The 26,648-nt window shown below is 51.9% G+C and overlaps 1 protein-coding gene across 3 annotated transcripts; it reads left to right on the plus strand.

The window, feature by feature from the left end:
- The first annotated feature begins 5,557 nt into the window (after nucleotides 1-5,557).
- Nucleotides 5,558-23,777, plus strand: LOC104023393 (AP-4 complex accessory subunit RUSC2-like). Of its 3 annotated transcripts, none has more exons than XM_087760440.1 (11): nucleotides 5,558-7,616; nucleotides 9,646-10,434; nucleotides 10,960-11,160; nucleotides 12,406-12,549; nucleotides 13,688-13,764; nucleotides 15,796-15,970; nucleotides 16,941-17,046; nucleotides 18,100-18,146; nucleotides 20,725-21,688; nucleotides 22,296-22,469; nucleotides 22,794-23,777. In XM_087760440.1, exons 1-11 carry the CDS (start codon nucleotides 5,642-5,644, stop codon nucleotides 22,972-22,974), a joined length of 4,833 nt encoding a protein of 1,610 aa, XP_087616566.1. In that variant the 5' UTR covers nucleotides 5,558-5,641; the 3' UTR covers nucleotides 22,975-23,777. The 3 variants fall into 3 exon arrangements, with proteins under 3 accessions (XP_087616566.1, XP_087616567.1, XP_087616568.1); XM_087760441.1 differs by having other exon boundaries at nucleotides 5,558-7,514; XM_087760442.1 differs by lacking the exon at nucleotides 10,960-11,160.
- Nucleotides 23,778-26,648: the final 2,871 nt, after the last annotated feature.

Consider the following 26,648-nt stretch of genomic DNA (forward strand, 5'->3'; position numbering starts at 1 on the left):
GAGTTGGGGATTTACATGGAACAACCCTCAAAGAACAAGCAGCTCCCATACAAAAACATTTTTGCTGGTTCATCTATGAAACTGAATGCCCAGCTTTTAACTCTGTTTTTCCATCTTTCGCTCTTGAGTGACTTGATGGATCTTGGTCCATCTGAGGAAGATGATGATGACAGTGAAACCATAGCCATTCAGAAAGAAGCAGCAAGAATCCTCACAGTTAAAGGTTTACACTGGGCATTCCATTTCATAGATGAAGTGGCTGAGATTTGTAGAAACAGTAATTTGTTCAGAAAAGCCACCCTCCAAAAAGCCAGCATTCCCTCCAGCTGGCAGTTCTGATGATCTTGCTCCTGCCTCTTCATTCTCCGTGCTATATGTGCAATGGTTTTGTATTTAAATCACATTTATTTCTTGAATCTCTGCATGCCTCCCTGTTTAACCCCAGTCGGCAACTAAGCACCACACAGCTGCTCACTCACCCTCCCCCCTGCCCCCCAGTGGGATGGGGGAGACAATCAGAAAACAAAAAGTAAAACCCGTGGGTTGAGATAAAGACAGTTTAATAGGACAGCAGAGGAAGAAATTATAATAATGATAAAAGAATATACAAAACAAGTGATGCACAATGCAATTGCTCACCACCTGCCAAACGATGCCCAGCCTGTCCCCAAGCAGCGATCACTGCCCCCCGGCCAACTCCCTCCAGCTTATATACTGAGCATGATGTCATGTGGTATGGAATAGCCCTTTGGCCAGTCTGGGTCAGCTGTCCTGGCTGTGCCCCCTCCCAGCTTCTTGTGTACCTGGCAGAGCATGGGAAGCTGAAAAGTCCTTGACTAGTGTAAACTCTGCTCAGCAAGAACCAAAACATCAGTGTGTTATCAACATTATTCTCATCCTAAATCCAAAACACAGCACTATACCAGCTACTAGGAAGAAAACTAACTCTATCCCAGCCGAAACCAGGACACTTCCCCACTATTGTGTTACATTTTATGAGGAAACTTGTGTCACTGTGTGTTGAACCCAGTTGCCCCACGTGTGCAGCTGAGAGTGCTGGGCAGAGCAAGGTATTAAGCAATCGGCGATGGACCTCCAAAAGCATGGCCAGAGTGGTAACAGATAGTGGGGTATGCATGGTGGTATGTGACCACTACACCTAACCCATCAGCACTTGGAGGCAAGGCTGGTGTTTGCACCAGCCCCCTCTTAATTGAAGCAGAGCCTTGCAAGCCAGTTTGGAGCTGGCTCTGATAGCTTCTGCGTCTTCTCAGTAGTGTTGCAGAAGCAGGAGGCTGTACTCCAGAAGCCATGGAGCTGCACCGACCACCCTTAAATCAGCACGTCCTCAGTCTTTGAGGGTAGGACAGAGGAGGGATTTGGGGGCCTCTATGTAGTGCTCAGCAAGGACTTACAAGGCATGAGGTGCAGATCCTGAAAGGCTCAGCTCTGCAAGGTGCTGCATGCCCCTGTCATCTGCAGCATGCTGCCTCCTTTATAAAGCACAGACATGGCTTGGCAGGCAGCTCTCAGATCAGTGCTGAACCATCCTTTGTTGTTCAGCACTCCTCTTCCACTACTTACCTAGAGCTTTGCTGCAGCTAAGGAGTTTTTGCCGTGTGTATATATATATATATATATATATATATACACACACATGGGAGTATAAGCATTGATAAGCAATTCCACACCACATCATAGGTGTCTCACAAAACGCCATCCTTCTCTGTTCTGTATTATCTTGACTGGAGTGAAGCATCCACAGGTAATGAAGTGTCTGGCCCTCACCTTCTCCAGGTAACCCTTAGCACCTCAAGAGCGAGCTGACTGAATAAACAATCCATATCTCCCATGTAGCAGCAGATGGTGTCAGTATAGAGAAGGTAAAGAATTTTGACATTTGCATTCAAAATGGCTGTTGTACTGATGTGTCTAGAGTCATTGTGCTCCCTGCATGCCTCCCTGCCTTGCACTGCTACAACACACTTTTCTGGGCAGGGATCATTGCTGGATGCTATGTTTGCTGATGTGTGTGTAGGATTGAGCAGGATTCAGCACACTGTGGGCTTGCGCTATTGCAAATGATAAATAAGAAGAATGAACTGATTTGGCAAAAAGTGTTCAGGTACAGACTGCCTATCCCCACATCTGGAAACTTCCCCTTGCAGAGGAGTGTGAGGGCTTTACAAGGAGCTGATCAAAGCCAGCAGAATCTGAAACTACTCTGCTTGCTGGATTTTATGTCCCAGTGTCAATCCCAGCCTACCAGACCCTAAATAGAAGAGGGAGGATCCTTCTACAGTCTTCCAGAATCAGGGAGAGCCAAGGGACAGTATGGCCAGGGAGGGTGCTCTGGTGTTGGGAACTGAATAATCCCTGCACTGGCAGTGCCACTGCCTAACCTCCCTGCATCCCTGAGATAGGAGGAAGCCAGGAGAGGTGTCCCAAGGGAGAAAGAGGTATCTAAGGCAGAAAAAGTGCCATGCATATCCCTAGGGAAGCTGTCAGAATGGCTCCTGGCAGGAGCTGGCTGCATGCCTCCTGTGATATTGGACCTTAGAGCCTTGTGCTGGGAGCAGGCTATGGGTGCAGGCAGAGTAGGCATCCGTCTGCTGCAGCATCTGTGATAGCCAGTGAATCACAGTCCACCTGGGGAGCCTGTGCTGCCACTGAAACCAAATAGCTGGGCAGAGTTGCATGTTGCAGCCAGAGCTCTGGAGAGACAGCTGGGAAATGGCTGTGTATCAGCTCTCTTGACATTTTGCTGTCAAATGTCAAAGTGTGCCTGTGCAAAGCTTGTCCTCCCACAACAGCATCTGCACCAATGTGAAAGCGTGTGTTGCTCAGCAGGGCTTGTCAGCAGATCAGTGCTGGTGCTGGAAGCCAGCTCCAAGCAGCCATTTCCCAGAGGCAGCAGAGACCCAGTGCTTCAGCAGTGAAGCGTGCTGTCATCATGGTCTGTATCCTCAAAATGATGCTTTTCAAGCAGTTATATTGTGGTAACACTCAAAATATAACAAAGCCTTATGGAAAGATGTGATCTAAGTGTTACAATCAGCTACAAAGGCAGTAACAAGGGTAGGGGAAGTCTGAATGAGTAGATAGGCACTGGGGGACCAGGGCCAGTTTTTTTTCCCATAGTGCTGGGGGGGGTGTGACAGGATAAATAGGAGCTCCTACTGCTACATGTACCATCAATAGTGCACAAGGTTCAAAATGGGACATGAACACTGCCCCAGCTGTTGAACACCACTTTCAGCATGTGTGTGTGCTAGGCACAAGAGCCAGGAGCTGCTGTTACCCACGGTGGTTCTTGAACAATGTGATCTTGGGAATCCCTGATGTAAAAGATCTCCCAAGAACTGGGCTGAGGACAGATTCATTCCCTTCAGCCTCTGCAGCAGAGGCTGTGGGAAAGGAGCCAGAGGCTTGTAAGACAGAGGAGTCACTGAAAGGGGAGTGAAGGGTAATATAGGCATTAGGGAGACTATAGGTTGGGGGGGAGTTTAGGGTTGCACAATAGTCCAGCTGGATGTGGTCCAAGTGGACCAGGTGACCTCTCTACTTCAGAGCCTAATCCTGGGTGAAACATCCCAGTAGAAGCAGTCATGAGAGTGTGTGTGCCCCCCATGTAGGTCTCATGATGATCTCTGGTAGAGTCTACCACAAGGCTTGTCTGCTCACTAATGCTGGTGTTAGCATTAACTTTTACATCATTGGGTGTTTACTGGAAACACCAGGTCCATTTCCATCTTTCTATTTTTTTTTCCTGCCAGCATTATCCTGTGTCTGTGAGAAGCACTATTATGTGTGGGAGGAAAGTACTTCTTTTGATAATTTTTTTTAGCATCTTTTGATTGCTATTCTTATGCCATGAAGCTGGAAGAACTGAAGTTCCTGATCTTTCTGTGGAGCTGTCTCATTGCTTACACTGTTGTTCTGACTTCACTTATCCCACATTTCTTAATTTCCCTTCTGGGCTCCCATGTGCCTTTGCAGCTCTGCTCCAAATCCATTGTCATCCCACAGTCACAAATGCAGGAATAAGGTAGGCAAAGACTCAGATATTGTGAATGCTACTTTCTGGAGTCTGAAGGTCAGTGGTGGCAGCAGACCAGGGGTCCTGGAGTCCAGAGCAGGATCACAGTATGCAGTGTCAGGGTGCTGTGAGCACTGAGGATGCCTGGATGAGATATGGAATGTGGATTGCTGACCAAGGGTGTTTGGGCCAGGGTTTTCAGAACGAGGGATTGATCTATGAGAGCCCTAGTTCATTTTTTAATCCCTCAGGATCATCATGGATCAGCATTGTCTTTTGTGTTTTTTCCCTCTCCTTGCTGCCTTAGCTGCCCTCCAATGCACTTATCTGCATTGGCTTCTCTGACGTGTAGAAGGAAAGGCAAGAGGGGAAAACCCCTCCAGACTGTCCTGGAGGCACTTGCAGGTTGGACCTCTGGGTTAGATGGGGAAGGAGGAATGAACATGTTCTCTGCTCTCCCATATCAAATGCTGGTGAACATCTTTCTCTAGCTTTATGACAACCTGCTATTTACTGAACAATGAGGGAGTTGGGCTCTTAATGCCCTGCCTGTACAGCTCCTGGAACTGTGGGCTGTGACAATGGTACTGTTGTGAAGTGCAGCAGGTAATAAGATAAGCAGATAAGTGCTATAGATAATGTGACAGTGTCAGAGAACTGTGAACCAGGCACCCAGGACCACAAGAGGAACCAGCCTGAGCTGAGGCTTAATCATCAGCAAAAGGTTAGCAGAAGGCAATGTGCTGTATGTGACCTACTTAACCATCAACAGTAGCTCCCCATGGCCTCACTGAAGTCATCCACTCCTTTTCACATGAGAGGCCCTTGTGCACATAAGTAGTTGCATACTTTGGTTTGCTCCCCTGGCACCATTAAAAGAGCTCAGGACCTCATGGGGACTCTTGGATTTTGGAGAAGAATGGTTGTTGCTGCTTTCTTGTTCCAGTCTGTTCCTGCTTTCCAGTCTCTGCCTGGACTTGTGTCTCTCCAATGTTGCAAGGTCTGGCAGTGCAGTTAAGTGTTTGGTTCTTAAAGGAAAGTTCAAGGTACCTAAAGGCAGGCAAAGATATTGAATCCAGTGTGAGAAGATGGACTGCTCTCATCAGAGTGCAGCACTTCATTTCAGACCCTGTGCTATCTGCATGTTTTCCTGTGAGCGTACAGTGCCATCAGCAGTGAGGTCTTCATTTGGCCCAAAGCCTGTGCAGCCCTTTGGCCACTTGAGTGAAATCAGTTACTCACTTTAGATAAGTTTGAGAGGGGTCAGTTGGAAGCACAAGTGTTGTCCCAGGAGTCTGCAGGGAGGGGGGACATGTTTGTCTTACATTGTAGTGCTTTTCCTGAAGAAGGAGAACTCGGGACCTTGTGCTCAGGTACTTGTGCTGACAAGGACCAGTCTGTTTAGGTCATGAAGTCTTCAGTCAAACCAAGGATGCTTTAAATAGTCACTGCCTTTCCTGAGAGGTGACTTCCTTTGTTTTTTGTCTCTCTCTAGGTATCTGAATTCCCCCATGAGAAGTGTCCTCCCAGCCTCTCATGCACACCCCTACCTGTCCATGGGTAGCACCAGCTTAACTGATGTCCTGAAGAGTATTCCTCACCATGGATAGTTCACCCAAACTGACTGGCGAGACGCTGATTGTCCATCATATTCCTCTGGTGCATTGCCAGGTCCCTGATAGACAGTGCTGCTCTGTGAGGAAAAAGACCAATCCCTTCTGCCAGTCAGAGCTAGGCATTACACAGACCTCTGCCCTTCCGGACAGAGGCCTTTCACAAACTGACTCCTTGGTGTACAGCAGCTTTCTCCAGGCCTCTGAAACCTCAGCAGAGGCCTCAGACAACAAAGAAGGTAAAGTGAGGGACTTGATTGTCCACAGTGTCAGTAAGCAACACAACCCTTTCCTGCTGAATGAGGGTGAAGACCTCAGCATCTTTGGGGATGACTTGGGTCAAAAATCTTTCCACCTTCACAACTCCCTTGAGGCTGGCAAACCTCCCCTTCATCTGCATGAGCTGGCCTTGCCCCCTTTCCACCTCCATGACTCCAAGCACATTGTGAAATCCTGGAACATGGCCAGCCGGTCCAGTGTGGTAGATGGGCAAGAGGACAAAATCAGCAGTGATGACGTCCAGAAGAGGAACAATGCGAACCAGTGCCACCAGGCCTTAGAACACATGGAGCTGGATGAATGCAGCTGCCACTGTGGCAGCTCCTCCAGCTTCTCTTTTGATGGTGGCGACCAGGAGTGGAACCAGAACATGGGTGAATCGCTGAGGAATCGGGATGTCCTGCACAGACGGATATGCAGCTGTTCCAGCTCAGAGCTCCAGCACTGTCGCTGCTACAGTTCATCAAGTCAGTCTGAAGTGACTGACCAACAGATGGGCTACATAAGTGACTCTTCCTGCAACAGCTCTGATGGGGTGCTGGTGAACTTCAGTGCTCTCTACAACAAAATGAATGACCATTCTCGATCTAACCTGAATTCAGCCAACCTGTCCTGTGACTCTTCCTTCTGCAGCCACTCAGACACAGGAGCTTTTTACCTGGATTTGCATTCATCACCCACAGAATCCAAGATGTCTTGTGAGTCACATCACCCAGAGAGTTCGGGGAAAGTGTGTGGGTGTCAATGCTCCTCCTCACCTGTCCTTGATGCTAACTGTAACTCCTACCACCTCCACTGTGAGCCTTGCACTTCAGAGAGCTCAGATCTCACTGTTTGCTTCCAGAGCCAAGCACGGCTTGTTGTGGCTACTCAGAATTATTATAAGTTAGTCACGTGTGACTTGTCTTCCCAGTCATCCCCCAGCCCAGCAGGATCTTCCATAACTAGCTGCTCAGAAGACCATACCAAAGGTAGCCCAGCCCAGCCCACTGAATACTATCTGTTTAGAAGGCCTGACCTGAGACAAGAAGAAAGCAATGATGTGGAGTGCAGTGAAGAGGAGGCAAAGGGACAAGACACCCAGAACATGATTGAGGGTCAGGTCTATGTGAATGTGTCACCACCTAACCTCAACACAAGCTGGCAGCACTCCAGGAGTTATGATCAGAACCTGGACAGGAGTCCTAGCAGCAGGCTGGGCTCTTTGGAGCGTATGGTGAGCTGTCCGGTCAAGCTGAGTGAAAGTCCAGCAATACCCATCCAGAGTTCCCCCCTGAAGCGAGTGACATCTTTTGCTGAACTGGCTAAAGGCAGAAAAAAGAACAGCACCTCCCCACCACTCCGGTCCAGTGGTGATTCCTCCTTGGAGTTTTCCCCTATCCCCGAGACACAGTGGGATTGCCCAACTTTCCTTGAAGAAAGAGCTTGCCACAGCCAGAGTCTTCCACCCAGGCCCTTTGTCCACAGCCTGAACCGGAGCTGCGAGGGCTTCTGTTTTAATCACACTTTTGGGGACAGCCAGGCTTTGTGTTCCATCAAAGACTTAGGCTCCAGTGATACCGTCCCCAGTGGGCATGGGGCAGGTGAGCAAGCCTCTCTCTCCCTGCTGATGGAGGCAGATGCCAGCTTCTCAGGTAGCTCTGCCAGTGGCCACAGACAAAGAGATGTTAGAGCCCGAGCAGACGGTAAGGAGCCAAACTAGGCAGAATGGAGAAGTAAAAAGAAAGGCTGCTTTTTGGGACATGAGGGGAGCAGCAGAGGAACCTGTATGGCGATGGGAGACCAGTGCCTGTGCAGTTTGTTTCCTGGTCTACCACTCCTTGGGATAAAGCCCTGTTGTGCCTAATTCAGACCCAGATCAGTGCAAGGGTCTTGTCCTTCTATTTCTAAAGCCTTTCGAGATTTTGTGCAAACCTTTCATATCGTGTAAGGAAGGACATGGCATTAGCACTTAAGGTCTGTGCAGCTTAGAGGATTGTCTCCCTTCCAGGGCGTTGTACTCCCCTAGTCCATGAGAACCACCTGCCTTTAGCTCCCAAGACAGAGATTTGAAGATGCTCAGCAGAGCCATGTTCCCAGCAGATGAAGGGAAGGGAACCATTGAGGAGATTTTAGCCTTTCTTCTTTGGAGCCACATGGGGCAGAGGTGGGGAGGGAAGAGGCATAGCCAGCAGTCTCCTTTCAATGCAGGGTCAGGGAGCTCACAGTCTCTGCCAGGACTTACAACATGAGTCCTTCAGAGATTAGAGAAGCTGTGTGTCTCTGCTGGAATATCCTGGCCATATCCTCCACAACGCATTGGATTGCAGCAAAGGTTCCTCTGGAAGTTAATTGTCCCAGCTCCCTCTGCAGGAAAGCCTGTAATACATGAATTGCTTTCCACCTTGATATTGCCATTACATGTCCTGGTGAGGAAGCTGTGTGACAGCCCCATCAGAGGTACGGCCATTTCTCCAGCATGGCAGGAGACCTGAATCTCTGCCCTAGACAGTACTTGTACACATTTCACAAGTAAGATCCTGTCTAAAATGGGGCTCTGACCAGACCGCTGTGGTAGATAGCCCCTAACATGCCAAGGACCTGACTGTCTCCATTTAATGCCCTGAAAATTTCTGGCAGGAGATAGGAAGAACATGTAATTCATTGCCATGGCAGATGTGGGAGAGATTTTGGCCTTTGGAGCAAGAGTTTTTTGTGTATTGTCCTGTTTGTTTATTGAGCCTTGAACGTGCGCTCGGTGTGGAATGGCAGGGAAGGCAGGTCTCTGCTGGGAGAAGGCAGCCGTGGGAGCAGACCTCTTGGTTTGCAGAGGGAGTGCTTGAAAGGAGCAAGAACTTCCTGCTGCAGTCCCTTCCTCTGCACTGTGACAGCAAGGCAGGCATTAGTGCTGTGTGGAAAGCTCCTGCCTGCATCTGGAAATAGAGGCAGAGCTGCCTCGTGCCAGCTGAGAGCAGCATGCAAGCCTAGAGGGTCTGAGAAGGGACTAGAGGGAAAGCAAGCCCTGCTAAAGGCTAGCTATAGGGAGAGAGGCCTGGCACACCCCACAGGTAGCAAGTAACACCAGGGCTCTGCTTGGGATGGGTCCTTTGTCCCAGGATTTTCTGTGGGCTGGAGGAGTGGTGGGGAAGGCAAGACAGAAGCTGCCACACCACGCTGGGATGCAGTTACAGAAGAAAGAGGAAGGAGGGAGAAGGGGAAGCAAGCGGCCTTTCCGACAGCACTGAGTGCGACGTGGGATGCAGAGCTGTGGTGCTATTGCATGTAATGCTTGTGCTCAGTTGGGCGAGTCGGGATAAGAAATTTTGCTGTACCACAGTGCATTGGGCCATGTCTTTGTGGTACTGCCTGGATGGAGGCAGGCCAAGGGCAGGTGCTTGGGGCCATGGCTTGTGCTGTCCTGGGAGCAAGGGATGGGGAAAGGATGGGAATCTGATGACCCTACCAGGAGAGAGAAGCCCCCAGTGCAGCACCCTACTCTTCCAGACAGCTGTCAACAGCTGGAAACTCTGCATTTGGGGCCACATGTCTTTACCCTGCCAGCTCATGATGTGTGCAACCGGTTCAGACTTGAACCACTCTGCCTGTGTCACTGGCCTCTAGCTCATCCTCTTCCCACAGCTGAGAGCAGGGTCTCTTTTGCCTGTGATCTGCCAGGCTGACGATGACTGTCCCTCTGCCCATCCTCACACTCTGTCCCCCTTTCTCTCTCCGAAGGTGGTGGCACAGACAGCAAACCTGTGGTACGCTACAGCAAGGACCAGCGTCCCACGACTCTGCCCATCCAGCCCTTGGTTTTCCAGCATCTTTTCAGTGAGCCATCCAAGGCCCATGCTCTGCACAGCCATTTTGCCTCCAGCCTTTCCCAACTCTACAGCTTGTCCAGTAACTGGTCTGCCAGCCAGCAAATCTCTTCCAGTTCCCAGTCCTCAGCCTTGGCCACCTCGGCAGAGCAATCAGTGGCAGCGGGGAGCCAAGCCCACAGCATGCTCCTGACCCAACGCTCAGTGGATGGAGCTGCCTCCCACAATGATGGCTGCATTAAGAAGCCTGCCCCTGAGACAACCCGTCCGTCCCCCCTGGGGAGTTACTCTCCTGTGCGATGCAACGTGCCTTTCTTTCAAAGCGTGGACTCCTCTTCCTCACCCACCACAGAGAGGGCTGGAGAGAGCCAGCCTCCCAGGAGCAGATCCTGCCCCATCTCTGCCAGCCTGCTTCCCATGAGGTCTTTCCCCGCTGTCACTGCCATGCAGCCCTCCCAAGCCATCAAAGCTGATGCCCTGAGGCAAAAGGAGAACCCCAAGCCTGTTCCCCAGAAGGAGGCATCACTGGAGCCAAGCCCACCGCTCTCCAAGTACCAACTCCACAGTGGGTCCTTCCTGCCCCTCTCGGTGGACGATATGCCCATGAGCAGAGTGGGAGGCCATGCAGATCCCCACTGGAGGAGTGGCAGTGAGACCAGCAGCTCTGGTCCCCTGAGCAGCATGGGAATACGGCCCCTCAATGGTAGGTTCCCATCCGCCAGGATGTGCTAGTCTGGAACATCTCCAGCTCTCTGGCTGCTGCTCCCTATAGTACCACCCTCCCTTATAGCTGCAGCCCAGGGCAAAATTGCATCTGGGTGCTGCAACACCCAACAGCCCCCATCATCACTCTGCCTGCAAAAGAAAGTCATATGCTAAGAGCATGTCCATCCAGTCCCGACTTCTGTGCTGTGTCTCTGGAGAGGGCAGCATGGGGCTGCTGATCTTACAGCACCCCACACCAGGTGCTTGCACCCCAAACCTGCTCCCTCTTTGCCTGCAGCCATGAGGCCATCCAGGCTCCTGCCCTGCTCTGCCAGGCTGTGGCCTCCACCTCCCTTCATGTATGTATGCTAACATCCTGAAACGCTGCTGGACTTTTAACTAACTTACTGTCTCTCTTTCTCTGTCCTTCCTCTTTCTCATCCTCTCTCTCCCCGTTTCCCCTCCATGTCCTCCCGTCTGCTCACATCCTTCCATCTGGTGCTCACTGCCTGCACTGTTCTAGCAAACCACCTCTCCCCCCAAGCACTGAAGTGGCAGGAGTACAGGCAGAGGAACCCTCTGGGTCTGGACCACATTTCAGGGCTGACCGGCTTAGCAGGCAGCCTAGACAGGAGGCAGCAAGAGCCCTGGCTGAACCAGGGGAACCCCATCTTTGAGCTCCCTGGCACTCTCAACACCAGCCATTTCCACTGCAAGCTGAACGGTGCGCACCACCTTTCTGCTGGGGGGGGGTCTTGGGAGGTGACCTTGGGGCTCAGGTTCAGTATCCCAGCTACGCCTGGCTTCATCACTGCTCTGCCTGCTCTGAGCGGGAGGGATGATGCATCTGCTCACAGTGGGGCTGAGGGGTACAAGACGAAGGTGAAAATTGCCTCACTGATGGGTACACTCTGTGTGGAGCCTCCCTTCTTCTCCACAAGGTGAGAGTAGTCAGGTCCGGCTCTGGGCTGGATTGAAGGGGAAAGTGAATGGCCCAAGAGTTGGCTCAGACCTCAGCAAGTGCTCCTGGACTGTGTCCAGTTTGTAGTTCATGTCTCATACAGGAGTTGTGGCCCTTGGAGATCTCATGTCTGTGCCCCCCTATGTCTGCCCATCTGCCCCAACCCTGGCAGCATGCTAGGTGCTGGGCTGTAGCTCTCATGGGGCAGCTGGCAACACTGTAGGGCTCCATGGGGCTCTGTCTTCTCCATGCTCTGCCCTTAATGTCTTCTCTGTCCTCCAAAACCTATGTAGGAAGGGCTGAGAGTGGCAGGCTGCTTTTGGCTGAACCTTTGAGAGTCCTCCAGGAGGAGCAGAGGGGTCTGTCTGTGGGAGGGAGAGCGTTCTTGAGGCCAGCCTCAAGTCATGGAGTGAATTCCCCCAAAGCTCTACACCTCACTGCCAGCCCAAACAGTTTCTTCATCCCTCCTTCACGGGAAGATGCCTAGCCCAGAGCTGGGGAATCAATCAGATGGAAATCAAGCACATGAAAGAGCTCCTGCAAAAGTCACCTCTTGAAAATAGAGACCATCCCAGGGGGCAGGCAGAAGGCATGTAGTTTGTTGCCTGTGGATGCCTGTGTGTGACAAGTAGGGATTCTCTCTGTGCTCTACTTTTGACCCCACTTGCTGGGGCTATCCACACAGCAGCCCTGAGAGTCTGGTGCAATGAGGTTTTCCTTAGCACCAGCTCATGAGGATGAACCTCCCACAGCATCTTCCAGTGCCCATGGGCCCCCAGTCAATCTGGAGCTTGAAGTTGGGTGGGCTGTGGGGTTGAACTCTACAGGCTCATGTTGCAAACCATTGCTGGAAGAGTAACAAGCCTGTAGCCTTGCTGTCTTGGACAGTCTGGTGTGAAGACTCCTGCTGGTGCAGGTTGCTTCTGGGAAAAGCAAACAATGATGTGGGACAGGCTTTGGTATAAGGGCTTGGGGCTGATCCATCTCCTCCCTGTCTTGGCCCTGCAGGGCAGTCTATGAGGCAACTCCAGCTTACCTACACTGACTTCCTCCCTGACTACTTCTCACTAGCAGAGAAACCCCCCGCTGAGTTCTGCCTCTCCCCAGATGGCAACACAGAGTCCATCTCCATCGACCTGCTGCAGAAGAAGGGTGAGTCCATGCATCTCATGACAGTGGAGGAGGGTGTGGTGTAGCGCAGCATAAGACAAATAGTGCTTCTCTCTGTCTCATCTCATTTCTGTAGACATAATGGTTTCTTTCCCTGCCCTTCTCTACTGTAGCATCATAACTACATGTCCCCCTGGACTGATGGCTGTTTCCACAGCAGGTTCTTGTGTTCTCTGCACCGTGCCATGTGCCACGGAGTATGTTTGAGCTGCTTGTCCCAGGAAGTATGCTTAGAAAGGATCTTAAGTCCACAAGAAAGGGCAGAGAGAGCAGACAGGCACAGGAGTATGACCCTAAGGCAGGGCATGCTGCCACCCTTGTCTCAGTATACAAGGGCAGACCTGTGAATCTGTGTGATGTTGCAGATGTGCTAGCCTGAGATTTTGTAATTTAGGTAAAAGGTCTGTTGGGTCCTACATGGTAAAGCGTTTACATAAAAGGGCAGGAGAAAGGTTTCCAAAGCAGGACAAGATATGGCTGTGATGAGACCCATGGTAGAGGCAAGCTTGGGGACTGGATTGTTGACAGTTGCCTTGGTAATCATGTCAGAGGCAAGGGATGTGCAGAAAGGTTCCCATGCCTTTGCCAGCTATGTGTTGGTGATTACCAGATGGCAGCCTTCCCCTCTATTCCACTTCTGTTATTGCATCATACTGATGCAGATGTCAGATTACCCACCACCAGCTTGTTACTGAAAGTCATTACATAGCTTGCCAAATGCATGGCTTCTGCCCTGCCACCCTGTAAGATAAAAGCAGCAAAAGACTCATTGTCTCAGACCCCATCTCTGCTCCCTCAAGGGATGGTGCATGGAGGTGATGGTCCGTGTCCCTTGGGAACGCTGACAGGGTGTCTTATGCTTCAGCCACTTCTGAAGTTTGTCATACTGTTGGGCTGATACGTGAGTGTTGGAGCCAGCAGGGATAGATTTGGTGAGGAGTTAGGAGGGGTTCTGCATGTTTTTGGCAGAGAGCCGACATGAGCTGATCATGTCGCCAGAGAGGGCATGTGTGCTGACATGGGCTTGAAATGCCCCTGCCTGATTTATTCATGAAGTGTTTGGTCAGGGTCTGTCCTAGAAGCCCCTCAGGCAGCTCTCTGACTCTGTCTTTCCCTCTAGGTTTGGTGAAGGCAATCAACACTGCTGTTGACCTGATTGTGGCTCACTTTGGAACCAGCAGGGATCCAGGGGTGAAGGTAAGTCTTGCTTTCAGTATGGCTTCTCAACATCATGAGTGACATGGAGAGGATGGAGAAAGATCACCTCTCCATTCTCTTCCAGTTAAAAAGCTACAGGGTATCCAATGAAGCTAGTAGTACCAAGAACAAAACAAACAAAGGTGATGGTACATCATGCAGCAGATGACAGTAAATCTGTGACAATTCTTGCTGTATGATGCTGGGGGTGCTAAAAGGTTATATGTGGATTTAAGGGAAGATCAGAAAAATAAAGGGAAGGGAAATTCATTGAGTCTACTAAACACATAGGAATCATGTCCAGCTTAGGTAGTCTTTGAGTTGAAAGTAGTTGTAGGCTGGGAGAGTATTAAGGAGAAGTATTATATGTTTGCTCTGGTTTGACTCTTTCTTATGTACTTACTCATGGCTCTTTATAAGAGAGAATATCAAGCCAACTGGACTTCTGGTCTGATGCAGTACACCAGCTCTTTTTTCTCATATAGTGGAGAGCTGTGTTTCCCTCCTCCACCCATCCAGCAATTCTGTTCTGGCACTGATGCCAGGGCACAGTGCAGTGTCCCCAGTCCCTTGATGTCTCACAGGGCTCCGTAATGATAAAAAAGTGCATCAGTCATTGCCCATCTGGGGCAGTTGGTCTTCCCCTATAGCCCTTAACATGAACCCACTAGCTTCAGAGTTCATCTAGGTTGCCCATGGGGCTGGCTGTCTTTGGCCTGTGCTCCCCTCATCTCCCATTTCTGGAATAACACAGGCAGAGCAAGCTCACTTCTGTTTGTACCAGCCAGTGTTTGCAGTCCTGTGACACTCAGCATCTTTGTGGTGCCTCCTCTCAAAGCTGAATGCTCTGCTCCAGTCGCAGGGACTCTGGGGCAGCAGTGTGACACTGTCTGGACATGACAACTGCCCTGGAGTGCCATCCCCAAGGAGAAACCTGACTGGGACAGATTTCAAGCCCATTCAATCTTATCTCAGAGCCCAGGGTAATTTGCCCCTAATTACAGTTGTTGCTGATGCAGAGATTGCTGTGCAGCATAACCAGAGCTGTTTGGATTTCCACAGCTTTTGAAAGCTTCACTGTGAATTTCCTATTCTTGCAGTGTTGGCTTGGGGAATAATCACAACATTCCCCCATTACTTTACTTGCCAGACAACACTGTGGTTTTGATCTGGGGTTTCATTATGCATCGGTGTGCCAAGGGCTGAGCATTCACCTGTCAAAAGGCAGCACCCGTCCCTGATGCTCCCACGCTCAATGGATCTGGCAGGATTATTCCTGACCCAGAAGTTCAGTCTCAGTTCAGGACCTTTGTGGACCCGTACCAACTGGCCAGTGTAATTCCAGCTCAGCTGGTAAAATTTGTGCCCTGAACACAACTGCCTGGGACCACCGACATGATGTGCAAGGCCTGGGGCTGACCCCTTGGCAGCTCAAGGACTGTATGCAGCAGAATATGTCCCTGCTCTGCTGATACTGGGCTCTTACATGCTTTCTCACCTCAACCTGGGCTCTGTCCATCCATTTTGCCCTCGCCCTGTTTATTTATAGTAATCCCTAGGAATTATAGCTTGGCATGTCACTGAGTTAAGTGTTCCTTAACCCCTCAGTACTGGAAGTTCCTATGTCACTTGCTGCTTCCTACTTCAAAAATAGCAACAAGAAAATCTACAGCAGCAGAAAAAGCCCCTACTCTTCTTCCTCCAGCAGGACAGTCTTGTTATACCCATAGGGAGAACTGGGCATCCCTTCTAACTGGGATATCCTCTTCTCAAGCTGGGATATTCTCTTCCCAAGCTGTTGCCTCATCCCAGTCTGGGGCAGACCTTGCAGGGAGCAACCCAGAATTGGTGTATGAGGCAGCAGGGGTGAAGGGGAAGAGCCTGCCTGTTCAAGGAGCTGCTGAGCATCATTGTAGCCTGGATATTGCCTGCTGGGTGTCTGTAGTAGGCAAGTGGGACTGGACTGTTTGCATGCATCGGTACCTTGTAGAGCAGTTACCAACCCTCTCCCTGTTGCCTGTTCTCCCTTAGGCCAAACTTGGGAATAGCTCTGTGAGCCCCAACGTGGGGCATCTCATTCTGAAATACCTGTGCCCTGCTGTCCGGGACATCCTGAGTGATGGGCTCAAGGCTTATGTCCTGGACATGATCATTGGCCAGAGGAGGAACATCCCCTGGAGCATGGTGGAGGCATCCACCCAGCTAGGTATGGAGGGTGTGCAGCAATGCCCATCACTCTGCGGTACTCCTGTGTTGTGGCTGGGAGGTGCTGGTGAAGGTTGACTATAAGGATGGGGATGCAGAATAATACCTGGCTCCCTGCATGGAACAAGGTGCACCTTGACCTTCTCTTGCAAGGTGGGAGAGCCACTGCTCTATTCTGTCCAAATATTTATTGTCATTTTCCCTGAAATTTCTAAATTCTCCTATAACAGCCCCTAGCAATGACAAGAAAAAGAAAGAAAAAAAAAGCTAAAAGAATGCCCTTTTCCCTCCTCTAAGTTTCCAGGGTGTTTCTAGACCTTCATCTTTAGCCCTGCACAGCTACTGTATAAGGCAGAGCTGTGCTCTAGCCTGGTCTGTAAGAAAATTTGCACACACAGCTCACTTGGCTCAAGCATGCCCACATCACCTGCACCCTCTGCTAGCACCAGTCTGCACCCTGGATTGTAGCAGTGGCTACCATCCAGGAGAACTCCTTTCTGAGGTTACAGATGGCAGGGCCACACTGATTTCTGCATCATGAAGAGCTTACATCCAGGGCTGGGAAGCCTCCTAGCCTGTTTGTGGCAAATCTCCAGCTCTGGGGTTATCTCTGCAATTGCAGACACCCCAAATTATAACCACTCACCATAATATTCTGTTTACCTGCTGATTCTGAGCTGAGGGCTGTGATTGTCCCTGAAGTGTGGGAGACAGGTCCCTGGGGTACTTTCCATCCATTGAAACTCTCCCAAAGTTTTGGAGTAGCAGTCTGGGACAGACTACAACTTCACCCCTTGTGAAGTCTAACTGTTGGGATGGAGCGAGTTCATCTTGATGATTGGTGGAGGGGCAATGCACATATGGGCATGGGCACCCAGCCAACTTCTGTCTTTGCCTTGATGCTCCTTCCCATGATGTCATTTTGGCTTTGCTGACCACAACTAATCTCAACATTTTGCTTCTCTCCATAGGCCCCTCTACCAAGTTGCTGCACAGCCTCTATAGCAAGATCAGCCAGTACACAGAGCTCACCAACCACACCATGAGGTTCAACGCATTCATCTTTGGCCTCCTCAAGTAAGCAGGCTCCCTGGGCTGACTGCATGTCACTGTCCAGGGCTGGCAGCAGGTGCTGGTCCTTGACTGCAGGCAGGCACAGTTGCCAATGAAAAGACTTAAGAAACCTGGGAAACCACTCCCCAGCTGTAGGTGAGGGAAGGAAGAAGCTGTGAGCCTCAAGGAACTCCAGAAGGATCAAAACCTACCCCTACCAGGCCAGAACTGAGAAGGGCTGGCTGTAGCCCACTGAAGAACATTGTCAGCTTGTTTTAGCCCCAAAACATTAGGTGGGAAGAGTCTATCTGTCAGGGTTCATGTAGGGATAGACATAACATACACAGAAATTACTCCTGAAAATACCTGCTTAAATCACTGGAGCTGCAGTGAATCCCAGTGCGTGAGGCTTTGAAGGAGAAATTACCCTGGTTCAGGACCCAAGGCTGACCCTTCCAGATTGGATAAGGAGTGCACTCTGTGTTAAACAGAAGGCAGCCACAGTAAAGGGATGAGTGCTGTTAGGATGGTATTTCCCTGCTCCTCTCCAGTGGTCAGCAAGAGCTCTGACAGTGGCAACAGAGTCCCCAAGATCTCCAAATGTTGGGGGACCCCTACAAGCAGGAGCAAGCTCTGCCCTGCTCTCCCCACCCTGGATGGCCCAGCTCTCCCCTGCTGGCACAGGATGCTAGCATATTTTGGGCCAAGCCTGCAGCAATGGTCTCATGTTTGTAGATTATTTACCTCTTTCACATGAGCCCTTCTCAGCAAAGCTAAGCTCTGCCAAGGTCATAGGAGCTAAATGGTGAGGAAACTTGCTGGAAACATGGTTATTAGGGGTTACGGTTGCACAATGCCTCATGTAAAGCAAACTGGCTCTGTGACAGGCTGGGTGGTTGTGGTCAGTGCATGCTGATGGGAGTGATCCACTGTCCTTTCACTAGGTCTTGAGGTTCACAGGGCTATGCTGTGTAAATGCCCTTTTCCAGCCACGCTTCTTGTAGAACAGCTAGGATGAAGGGGGTGAATTGATTTTCACTTTTTCTTTCTTTCCCTGCTTGTTTTCCCTTCCTGCAGTATCCGGTCCTTGGAGTTCTGGTTCAACCACCTCTGCAACCATGAAGGTAAGAGCCTGAGGGCTGTGGGCTGCAGTGGGGGCCAAATTCTGCACAAATGTAGAGCAGAGATCTAAGCTCTGGGGCACGCATGTCTCTTGTTGGTCTCTCAGCCTAGGCTGCTCCCCTCTGCTCTGAGCTGAAGGACTAGACTATACACAGTCCCAGTGTACGTGTTGCTGGAGGGCTGCTCAGCTAAAGGGAGAGAGGTGGAAGTCAAAGCTCCATGCAGCTCCCTCCACCTGAACTGTGGAGAGCCTGGCCAGCCATGTCCTTCTCAGCTGCAGCTAGTACCCAAGGTTATCACCTCCAATGCAGATCCCTCAATCTACCTGCAGGAGACCAGATCTAACCCTCCCCAAATTTCTGCATTCCCTGCCCAGTGCCTGAGAGCTTCATATGGCTGGAGGTGTGAACACTTAGCTGAAACCCTTCAGGCATGGGAAATGGAAAGGAAAACCTCCTGACAAATGAAAAGCAGATTTTACTGGATGTATCTGTGTTTTCAACCAGAAGTGTTTCTGGAGTGTACAGATAATCCAGCAGCAACGACCAAGCTGCCAGATGCTTAGAAGCAGCATGACTAAGTGCTAAGTGCACAGTGAGACAGACACCCTTGACCTGCTGGATCCCCTGAGAGTGCTGCTGGCTCAGCCTGTGCTCAGCCCAGGGCCCCATGCACTGCAAGAAGTCCAGCCCAGTATCTTCTGGCAGGTTTGGGGGCTGACAGCAGACATTTCTCAGGTCTGTGTGTGCAATCAGCACTTCTCTCTGGAGCAGACAGGAAAATAGACTTGCCTTTGTACTGAGCAGTGTGGCAAGAGAAAGCACCCTGTTTTTCTGGAGCAGAAGACGACCATCTGTTTCAAGCCATCATTAAGAGCTGGAAGTGTAAGCAATAGCTAGGGCTGTCAGGACGCAGAAGGCTAGGCAAAGGGGTTGGAGATAAGGTGCAAGTCCTTTCTATGGTGTAAGTTTGTTATCTCACTGGGGCCAAACGACCACAAATCCTGTTCCCAACTCTCTCCCTGGGAGTGAGACCTGACAACAAAGCGGGGGGGGAGCACTGCAGATGTGGTCAAATGAAGTGAAGGATGAATGCTGCAGGTAGAAATGCTAGTTCATTTTGTTAGCATCCACAGTTCAGCCCAGCCAGATCCCTGGAAAGAATGTATTCAGCTGTCCCCGACACCTCTCTCTCTGCAGGGGACTGGTACTAGCCAAATCTGCAGCTCCTTGTTCATCTAAAAAGCTAAAGTCCTGATAGAATTAAATCTGGCCAGGGATGTCAAGGGCAATAAAAAAAGCTTCTACAAGTATGTCAGTGATAAAAGGACGACTAGGGAAAATGTGGGCCCTCTCCAGAAGGAAACGGGAGACCTGGTTACCCGGAATATGGAGAAGGCTGAGGTACTCAATGACTTTTTCACCTCAGTCTTCACCACCAACTGTTCTAGCCACACCACAAGTGCAAGGTCCTGCACATAGGCCAGGGCAATCCCAAGCACAAATACAGGCTGGGCGGAGAATGGATTGAGAGCAGCCCTGAGGAGGACTTGGGGGTGTTGGTTGATGAGGAACTCAATATGACCCAGCAATGTGCACTTGCAGCCCAGAAAACCAACCGTATCCTGGGCTGCATCAAAAGAAGCGTGACCAGCAGGTTGAGGGAGGTGATTCTGCCCCTCTACTCCACTCTCGTGAGACCCACCTGGAGTACTGCATTCAGCTCTGGGGCCCCCAACATAAGAAGGACATGGACCTGTTGGAGCGAGTCCAGAGGAGGGTCATGAAGATGATCAGTGGGCTGGAGCACCTCTCCTATGAGGACAGGCTGAGAGAGTTGAGGTTGTTCAGCCTGGAGAAGAGAAGGCTCCGGGGAGACCTTATAGCAGCCTTCCAGTACTTAAAGGGGGCCTACAGGAAAGCTGGAGATGGACTTTTCACAAGGGCACATAGTGATAGGACAAGGGGTAATGGCTTTAAACTGAAAGAGGGTAGATTTAGATTAGATATAAGGAAGAAATTCTTTACTGTGACGGTGGTGAGGCACTGGAACAGGTTGCCCAGAGAAGTTGTGGATGCCCCGTCCCTGGAAATGTTCAAGGCCAGGTTGGATGGGTCTTTGAGCAACCTGGTCTAGTGGAAGGTGTCTCTGCCCATGGCAGGGGGGGTTGGAACCAGATGATCTTTAAGGTCCCTTCCAACCCAAACCATTCTATGATTCTATTATTCTATGATCTCCAGGAGGTAGGGAAGAAAATCTTAATGTGTGCCAACCCTCTTTGATGCTCTTTATTTGCATCCTAGTCCCATGGCATTTGTGGCAGAGGTCATCCTGGTGGACAGTCTGACAGGCAGGTCCTGGCTGCAGGTGCGACTGGAAGCAAGACCTGGGCCAGTTTGCCCAGAGCTCACAGAGCATCTGGTGCTCCCTGACCCAGTGCTGAGCCTCACACTGCAGCCACAACTGTGACCAAAAACTAGTGTCGTACTCCTTTCTCCATAGCTTCAGCAGCTTCTTGGTGGCTTGACAAAGGTGGCAAGGGCCTCTCATCTAATTAAATGTCTCTTTCTTGCCCTGCAGATATCATCCTGGCACACTACCAGCCGGTAGGCTTCTTGTGCCTGTCTCATAGCATGTGCCAGCCTCTTTTCGAGGAGCTCCTGCTCCTGCTCCAGCCTCTCTCCCTGCTACCCTTCAACCTAGACCTCCTTTTTGAGCACCACCTGATGCAGATGGGCAAAGAGCAGCAGCAGAAAAAGGAGCTGCTGCGTGTGAAGCAGGACCTGCTGCTTTCCACACGCTCCACCCTGCAGCTGATGTGGACGCAGGGCAGCAGTGAGGATCCTTATGGCTGCAGCACTGCCCCTGAAGCACGCAAAGTGGGTGCCAGAGATGATGAAATCTCACCAGGCTGCAGCCCCCAGCAAGCTGCGAGTGAGAGGGTCAAGGGGGTAGGGGCCTCCTGCGGATATGGCAACAGGGAGGAAGAGAGGAGGAATTTGCGAGAGAGCATGTGGGAGGGGAAGAAGGACAAGCAGGCGAGCTGGTGGTACCAGCTCATGCAGAGCTCTCAGATTTACATCGAGGGCTCGGCCAAAGGCTCAAAGTTCATCCATTATGAGAAGAAGGCAGCTTTGAATGCTGTGCCCAGGTCAGCAGAGACCCGCAAGGCACCACCCCCCCGCGAAGGGGTGGTGGAGGGTGCAGAGGCTGAGGGTACCTTGGAGGAGAGGCCCAAGGCTGCCAGCAAGCCAATTCCTGAAGCTGTGGAAGAGCCCTTGGAAAAGCCTCAGCAGGTACCGGTCGGTGAAGAGGTGAAGGAATGGAGCTGGCCCTTCTGGATGGGCAGCCCCCCAGACTCGGTGCTTACAGAGCTGAAGCGCAGCAAGGAAAAGGAGACTGGGACTCAGCAAAGAGTGGGAGTAGCAGCAGCAGCCCCCCAAGAGGAGAGCAGCATCAGTGCATCAAAGGGCAGCCAGCCCATCAAGTGGGGACACTTGTTTGGGTCCAGGAAGGTGCAAAAAGAACCCAGGCAGCCTAACAGGTAGGGATGGGGCTGGGGAGGGCTGGTTAACCTGGGGCTGCAGCAGTGTAGGTGGAAGTCAGGTCAATAGCTGACCACTGGGCTACACCATGGTGGTACATCAGAGGCAGTGTGTGAACATAAAGGTCTGTCACCCCTGCCCAGCCCTGCCTGTCCACACCACCGTTTCCCTCCTTGGTTTCCCTCCTTGGCTCCTACCCTTGCTCAATCTTCTGCCTGAGTTCTACCACTGCCTCTGCTCTTAAGCCCCCTCTCCGCAGGAAGGGCCCCTGCTGCACTGCCCCCATCATCACCTCATCCCTCCCAAAAACATGTACTAAGTGAGAGCAAAACATGGAGCCATCCCTGTTGCTCACAACAGGTGAGGAGGCGGCGTGAAGTTGCCCCATGTAGCTGGGCCCTCCCTACATTGCCTCTCCATCTGTACCCTTCTTGCTTCTATGGCCACTGGAAATGTCCTTCCCAGTCTAGGTCATGTTGTGTCTGGAGGATGCTGAGCCCTCCCCACCAGGAGACAGCCTGGGGACAACAGTGCACTTTGTGCATGGAGCCAGACCTCTAAGGCAGCTGCTCCTTGCCCCTACCTGCTTCTATCTCCTTCTTGCAGGTTGCCCTCCAGTTGGCTGAGCTTGGACAAGTCCATGTTCCAGCTGGTGGCCCAGATGGTCAGGGCAAGCATGTGGCGAGAAGCAGCCCCTGAGCTGGAGCCCCCCCGGCCAGAGCCACCTGAAGTATCCCCCAAGGTGTGGCCAGCCTGGGGGCTGCCTGCCCACCCTCCCTGGTGAGCGGCGCCATGTGGCCGTCCTGCAGGTGCTGGGACGCGGTGGGTTGGGGTTAGCATGGCTCTGCCTGTTGCGGTTCACCTGGCCCCCTTTGTACTCATGGACCAGGGGATGGTTCAGGGCAGTGACACAGCTTGTGCATCTGTCCACCCCAACTCTGCAATCTGCAGGCAATGGGGATCTGGTGGGCAGCTGAGAGCCTGGCTGGGGAGGGAGGCAGGGGGTGTTTTCCTCGCTCCTCTGTGCCCGTGGTGGTCCCTGGGCTTCAGTGGAGTGAGTGTGCTGTGTCAAGTTAACCCTTCCTCCCCTCCCTCTGCCTGCAGTGAGGTGAAAGCTCTTTGCCATCACATTGCCACCGAGGCAGGACAGCTGAGCTTCAACAAGGGGGACATCCTGCAGGTCATCTCCAAAGTGGATGGTGACTGGCTGCAGTGTAGCCTCAGCTCCAAGAAGGGACTGGTGCCCATCATGTACATCACCTACCCGGAGGACAAGGACTATTGACGTGGCTGGGAGGCCAAGCACAGTACCTTGGGCTGCTGAGGCTTGTCTGGGGAAGCCCACCCTGCCAGAGGAACAGACACAGCTTCTTGCTAGTTTCTTACTATTACAGAATACAGTAACCGTAGGTGGTTCCTTCTTGCTGCTCCTCGTGTAGCTGCCAAAGGCTGACTCAGCCCCTGGGACCTTCTGCGAGCTGCACCTCTTATTGCCAGGCATCGCCATGCATGCAGCCACACCAGGGACTGTCTGAGCCCCCTCCACCCCACGCCATCTCCAGCACCCATAGGCCATGGACACATACATAGCAGGAACCCAAGCAGTCCCTGCCAGGGCAGTGCTGCCCCGCTGCATGGCTTGGTTTCACGCTGGAGGGTGCAGGATGCTGGCCACCCCCTCCCCAGGGGTGGCAGTGCAGTCTGCAGCCTTCAACATCCCTGGCATCATCAGCTGCAGGGGTGGGAGTACCATGTGTTGGCAAGGTCTCTGCAAGGCTGGGCTGATGGGTTGTGTTGCGTCTTGAAGGGAGACTGCAAGGTAGGCTCCCCCACACTGGAGCAGCCCTGTCCTAACATGTAATAGCGGTGCCTGGTGGGTTGTACCAGGCCAAGTGGCCTGGCACTGCCATGCTGCAGGGCCTGGGGCTGTGCCTGGCCACAGCCAGGGGAGGGGGACAGGGTATGTGCGTGCATGCGGAGCAAAGGGGTGCATGGAATCATGAGGAAGGAGTGTGGATGTTCAGTGTTACATAGGTCCAGGATGGATAGAGCCACCCTGTCTGGAGATGGGTGCTTTGGGGGGGTGGCTCCATGCCCTCCATGCTGAGCAGGAAGCCAGTGCCTAGGACGCCCTGGGATGCTCAGTGGAGAGGGGGTAGGAGGGGAGGGGGTGAGGGCAGGGTCCCTGACTGGGCTAGGGATGCTCTTTGGAGTTGGGGGCAGTGCTCTCGGCAGGTAGAGTAGGGGGATGCTCCCAGAGGGAGCCAGGGAGATGGGGAGGGAGGGAGGGATGGTGCTCCCCTTGGCATAGGGTTTCTGGTCTTGCTGAGCAGTGCCGTGGGGCGGGGAGGGGGCAAGTGTTGTGTATGAGCACAAGGGGCTGCTGGGGGTCCTGGGGTCCTTGGTAGAAGCAATGCCAGTCAACCCCTTCCTTGCCATGTTCATGCTGCCCGCTGCATGTCAGGTGGGGAACAGTGTTAATGAAAGGCCATGCCAGTATTTGGTGCCTTGGATGGGTTGATGCTGCTCACAGCATCGTGCCTCGGCTGGCTTCCCCATGGCGAGGGGCCCTGGTCTTGCAAGGTTACCTCCTGCTTGTACATTGCTTAGCAGACGTTGCACCATATTTAATTTGTATTTCCTCGTTAGAACAAGGTGTCTCGCCTTTATTTATTTATTTATTTATTTATGATGCATATTAATAAAAAAGGTGCTGATTGAGCTCCCTGCTATGCAGCCTTGTGATTTCAGACTGTCCCTGGGAAGGGCCTGAGGGGTATCTGTGCTGGGACACTGCACTGCAGTCTTTGTTCTGCCTCCAGCCACAGCCAACACCAGACCTTCAGGAGGAGATAGGTTGTCCCTAACTATCCTTGGCTCATGGCAAACCATGGGAGAAGGGAGGAGATCGACCCCCACCTAGCCAAAAGTAGTTGATTCAGTCCCTGTATCGTCCAGTCAAAGTGCAGGACCAGAGGTCCTTTCCTCACCCCTCTGGTGTATTCCCAGACCCAGGCTGCATGCAGCTGCCCCTGCCTGGGTATTTCTTTTCTCTGCTGTCCTGCATGAGCCCATGTTGTTTTGACCCTTTCCAGCTCTGGCAGTACTTGGCCAGTGGTGCCACACAGGCTCAGAGGCTCTGCTGAGACTTGGGGCAGGGAAGAAGGAGCTGGCCATTAGGGGCACGCTCCTGAGCATCTCATAAATCTGTCCCATCTTTTGTTCTTGCTGAAAATGGGTTGCTTTGACCTGTCAGTTCAGTTTGGGGGGAGCTACATCACATCATCAGATGATGGTATGTCTCAGGGAGGCAGCACTGTTCGGGGTTCCTTGTCTTTATACCTTGTGCATGCTCATGGGGGCTGAAGCAGGCTTCAGACAGGAGTTCACACCATTTCAGTCTGGCATCTGCTTCTCCAGGGTGCTCAGGGTGTTGCGAGTAAGGTGTCCATAGGTGTGGTGTGGTGGGTTGACCTTGGCTGGATGCCAGGTGCCCACCAAGCCACTCTTCACTTCCCCTCCTCAACTGGACAGAGGAGGAGAAAATAAGATGAAAAAAACCTCGTGGGCTGAGATAAAGGCAGTTTAATAAAGAAAAGCAAAGGCCACATGCGGAAGCAAAGGAAAAAAAAAGATTTATTCTCTACTTCCTATCAGCAGGCGATGTCCAGCCACTTCCTGGGAAGTAGGGCCTCAGTGCACATAGCAGTTGCTCCAGAAGACAAACACCTTAATAACGAATGCCCCCCCTCCTCTTCTCCTTTCTCTTAGCTTTTATTGCTGAGCACAACATCATATGGTATGGAATATCTCCTTGGTCAGTTTGGGTCAACTGTCCTGGCTATGTCCCCTCCCAACCTCTTGCCCACCTCCAGCCTACTGGCCTTTGGGGATGTTGGGGGTTTGGAGAGACAGCCTTGATGCTGTGGGAGCACTGCTCAGCAATAGCCAGAACACTGGTGTGTTATCAACACCTTTCTAGCTACAAATACAAAGCACAGCACTATGAGGGCTGCTATGGGGAAAGACAGTTAACTCCATCCCAGCCAAACCCAATACATGTGGCCAAACTGGAACTCGTAACCTGCAGGTAGCGGGAGGAAGTCCTGAGTAGCACGGGAAGGAGACAGTGAAGGATGGGTTGTGGTTCTGGGACCCAGAGCCTGGGACAACCTGGCCAAGAGGCTCAGTGGCTGCAGATCACTCACAAGGGCTCCGGGGCTTTTAAACTTAGACTAGCATGAGCGTTAGACCTCCAAGTCCAGCAGGAATGAGCCCCAAGAGACCATCCATTCCCTTTACACCTCAGTAGCCCCCAAGAGAAGGGAAAAGCTCTGCTTGAGGCTCCAGCCTTTGCTGCAAGGACACCACGTTGGAGCTTGTTGCATCCATGTGGACAAATTGTCTGCAGTGGTGGAGTGAGTCAAAACAGCTGAAAAAAAATCCAGAAATGAAGCATCGTAAGCCCCTGTCCTGCCTTAGAGAGGCACAGAGCAGCCAGGGCTGCTTTAATAAACCTCTCAGAGGAGATGGTGGTCAGGGCTGTTTACAAATTGCATGGGGCCAGGCTGCTCTCCTCACATGCGCAGGCTGGCCCAAATGAGGAAGGGGACTGTGTGCTGCTAAACTGCCCTGCAGGGTTCTGAGTCAGCCCTGGGGCAGGAGAGGGGATTTCCAGCCACCTGTGCTGCTGGCACTGACACTGAGTGTCTCTCAGCTGAGTTCAGCCACAGGGATGGGTGCTTGCTGCCAGGGGGCCTTAGCGGGGCAATTAGGGTGTGAGAGGCTGGATTTGGGGTCACTGCTACAGGGTTTGCAGCTGCTGAAGTCTTCTTCATGGTCATCTGGCTAAACTCAAGCAGGGTCCAGTTGGTGGTTATCAAATAGCCTGTCCCGATCAGGAACTGGGCATGGGGCACGAAGCCCGTGAAGCCTGCATGGCTGGAAGGCGTGTGGCAA

This window comes from Nipponia nippon, unplaced genomic scaffold (genome assembly GCF_047370975.1).
Source record: "Nipponia nippon isolate SJK-2023a ecotype South Korea unplaced genomic scaffold, ASM4737097v1 scaffold_22, whole genome shotgun sequence".
Lineage (NCBI taxonomy): Eukaryota > Metazoa > Chordata > Aves > Pelecaniformes > Threskiornithidae > Nipponia > Nipponia nippon.